This window comes from Vombatus ursinus, unplaced genomic scaffold (genome assembly GCF_900497805.2).
Source record: "Vombatus ursinus unplaced genomic scaffold, bare-nosed wombat genome assembly UNPS02014957.1, whole genome shotgun sequence".
In the NCBI taxonomy this organism is placed as follows: domain Eukaryota; kingdom Metazoa; phylum Chordata; class Mammalia; order Diprotodontia; family Vombatidae; genus Vombatus; species Vombatus ursinus.
In genome coordinates this window covers 238866-242218 of record NW_020954735.1, presented here as the reverse complement: position 1 = coordinate 242218, position 3353 = coordinate 238866, and the positions used below count along the sequence as shown (strand labels likewise).

The 3353-nt window shown below is 44.3% G+C and overlaps 1 protein-coding gene across 1 annotated transcript; it reads right to left on the bottom strand.

Annotated features, from left to right (window-relative positions):
• Positions 1 to 1474: 1474 nt before the first annotated feature.
• LOC114030314 (olfactory receptor 13H1) lies at positions 1475 to 2401 on the bottom strand. Its single transcript, XM_027845116.1, has one exon. It carries the CDS (start codon positions 2399 to 2401, stop codon positions 1475 to 1477), a length of 927 nt encoding a protein of 308 aa, XP_027700917.1.
• Between the last annotated feature and the right edge of the window lie 952 nt (positions 2402 to 3353).

Sequence of the window (3353 nt, the reverse complement as noted above, 5' to 3'; positions counted from 1 at the left end):
TCCCTAGAGATCCAGTTATTGAATATTCACCAATATACCCCTGAGCAGAACACACTAGAATCACAATCACTGATCTTTGTTCCAAGATACCTTCTTCAACACTTTCCAGGCCCAGTTTTTGACCACCAAATGACCCAAACCAGACTTCAGGCTACCTTCTGATGTTCCTAAACACTCCTACAGAATGATAGACACATGATTTTTCCCCCTTTCCCTTCTCATCTCTACATTGTCCCTAGCTCCTGACACACAGAAGGTTGATCACCAGGTCACGAATGCTTTCAGCCACAGCAACTTCTGAAGACTATTTACTGAGGGATGGAGGGGTTACAATCTGGGCTGGTGGAGAGAACTCCTAAAGGGTTATATATATCTTTCAAGTATTGATTGAGTGAGATAATTTGGGACCAATGTCTCCTCATTGGGCCTCTGACATCACACATTATGCAGGCATCCACCTATTCTGCCTATGTGTAATATTAGATTCATTAAATTATCTTTAACATGCAAGATAAAATAATACATAATTCTGAGCTAGAAGGAAGCTTATTTTATAGAGGAAGACGCCAAGGTCAGGAGAAGCAATTTGTCTAAGGCTGTACAGGTAATAAGTGTCAGACTTAGGATATGAATCAAGGTCCTCTGATTCCAAACCTACCCTGTGGTACCACACCATGGCTTCTTAGAATTGTGCTTGATGTTATTACAGAACATTGGAAGTTGAAGGGAGCTATGCCTTTAAATATTAAAAAAAAAATTTCCTTTCTTCCCATCCCCCACCCTCCCAATTGAACAACAAAAAAGGAAGAAAAGAAGGAAGAGAGAGAGAGAGAGGGAGAGAGAGAAGGAAAGAAAGAAGGAAAAAGAAAGGAGGAAAAAAGGAAGGAAGAAAAGAAGGAAGGAAGGGAAAAAGAAAACAAATATACATAGATAAGCAAAGCAAATTCCCTCATGGGTCATATCCAAAAATATGTGCCTCCCTACCCAGCTTGAGGCCTCCTCTCTGTCAAGGGATGAGTAGCATGCCTCATCTCAGCCCTCTAGAATTGGGATCTATCATGGCATTGATCAGAATTCTAAAGTCTCTCAAAGTTGATTTGCTTTAGTATGTTGTTGTCATTGTATAAATTGTTCTCCTGGTTTGACTCACTTCACTCTGTATCAGTTCATAAAGATCTTCCTTAGAATCATATTTATGGTGCGATAACATTCCATTACATTCATATATCAAAATTTGTTTAGCCATTCCCCAATAGGTGGGTACTTCTCCCTTAGTTTTCAGGGATTTTTCGCTACTGTGAAAAGAGCTGCTACAAGTATTTTTGTACATACAAATCTTTTCCCTCTTTCTTTGATCTCTTTGGAGTACAGGACTAGCAGTGGTATTACTGGGTCAAAAAGTAGGCACAGTTTGGTAACTTCTGGGGCATAGTTCTGAATTGCTTTCTAGGCTGACTGAACCTACTCATGGGAGCTATGCCTTTTTGCCCATCACTTTCTTTATTGCCCCTTTCACATCTTTATTTCTCAGGCTGTATATGAGGGGGTTCAGCATGGGCGTCAAGGCACCATAAAACACTGAAATGAACTTATCTTGGTCAGAAGAGGATTTGGACTGAGGCTTCATATACATGGAAATGGCTGCCCCATAGAAGATGGTCACCACAACCAGATGGGAGCCACAGGTGGAGACAGCCTTGAGGCGGCCCCGGGCTGAATGGATCCTCAGGACAGCAGCAGCAATGCGAGCATAGGAGAGGAGGATGAACAGAAAGGGCAAGAGCAGGGTAAAGAAACTGGTGGCCAAGATCATTAGCTCATTAAGGTGTGTGTTAGAGCAGGCCAACTTGATCAGAGAGAGGATTTCACAGACAAAGTGGTTGAGGACATTGGCACCACAGAAACGGAGTCGTAGAGAAGAGATGAGCATGATGGTGAGTGTGAGGGATGCCCCCCATGAGAAAGTGGCTAGCCAGACACACACTGGTCTGCTCATTACCAGCGTGTATCTCAGGGGGTCACCAATGGCCACCATGCGATCATAGGCCATGACAGCCAGCAACAGGCACTCTGCTGAGGCCAGAAAGAGGGAGACACTCATTTGGGCAAAGCAGCATGGATAAGGGAGGAGGGGGTAGGCAGAGAAGCAATGCACCAAGGCTTGGGGTATCGAGGCTGTTGCATAGCAGAGGTCAAGAAAAGACAAGTTGCCAAGGAAGAAGTACATGGGGGTATGGAGACGGGAGTCCAGGCGGATGAGGACGACAATGAGGCTATTCCCCAGGAGGGTGGTCAGGTAGGTAAGCAGCAGCAGTGTAAAGAAGGTAACTCGCCACTCAGGATAATTAGAGATCCCAATGATGAGGAACTCAAGTACCATGCTGGTATCATTGGCTTCCATCTTACTTATTACCTGAGTCCTTTGTGTATCAAGGGTGACCTGCAAGGATAAAGGGGGGGGGGGTCACAGGAGCACCCTAGAATCATAAAGCATTGGAACTGGAAGAGACCTTACAAATCTAACCCAACATCCTCCACTTCACAAAAGAGGAAACTGATTCTCACAGAGGGAATGTGACTACTATGTACTAGTCACATGACTAGCGAGTCAGAGAACCAGAAATCAAACCCAGGTTGACTCCAGTCCAGTGGGCCTGAGTTTCCTCATCTAGAAAATGAAAAGGTTGCAACTTATAGTGGAAACTGTAGTGGAAAGCCCTCTGGCCTGGGAGGCCAAGGCCTCTGGTTTTAGTTCTGATTCTGACTCTGACTCTGACTCTTTCGGGGCCTGGTAATAGTCACCATGTGACTTGGAACAAGTCGCTTTCTGTCTTGGAGCTTCAACTTCCTCCTCTACAAAATGAGTGCAATGGACTCTGACCTTTAAGGTTCCTTCCAGCTCCAACATTCTGTGTTCTAGGTTCCATGAGAATAAGTAAACACAGTTCAGGGAGGAAGTCAGCGTGTTTTAACCTCAGTCCTTCGGGAAAGACAGGAAATGTAAATCTAGCGGAAACCAAAATTGAGTTAGACATTTGCCCCTTAACCCCAAGGAAATGATTAGAAATGCCTCCTAACCCACTGTCAACTGTTAAGCAAAAGGCTCTCCCAGCCCTGGAAGTAATTATTAGGCTGGATTTTTTTAAACGTAGAGAGAAAGGAAAGTGGGAAAAGCTAGCAGAAGCTATCTCACTGGCTTTGATTCTAGGTCACTTTCCATTGCTTTTTCAATTTATACATGCAGATAAACCTAATTAGCCCTCAGCCAGCCTGAAGTTTTCAATAAGTGGGGCCCCCTGCCAAGGAAGAAAATCTCTCTGATCCTATCAGAGACATTGTTTCTGCCTCTGACC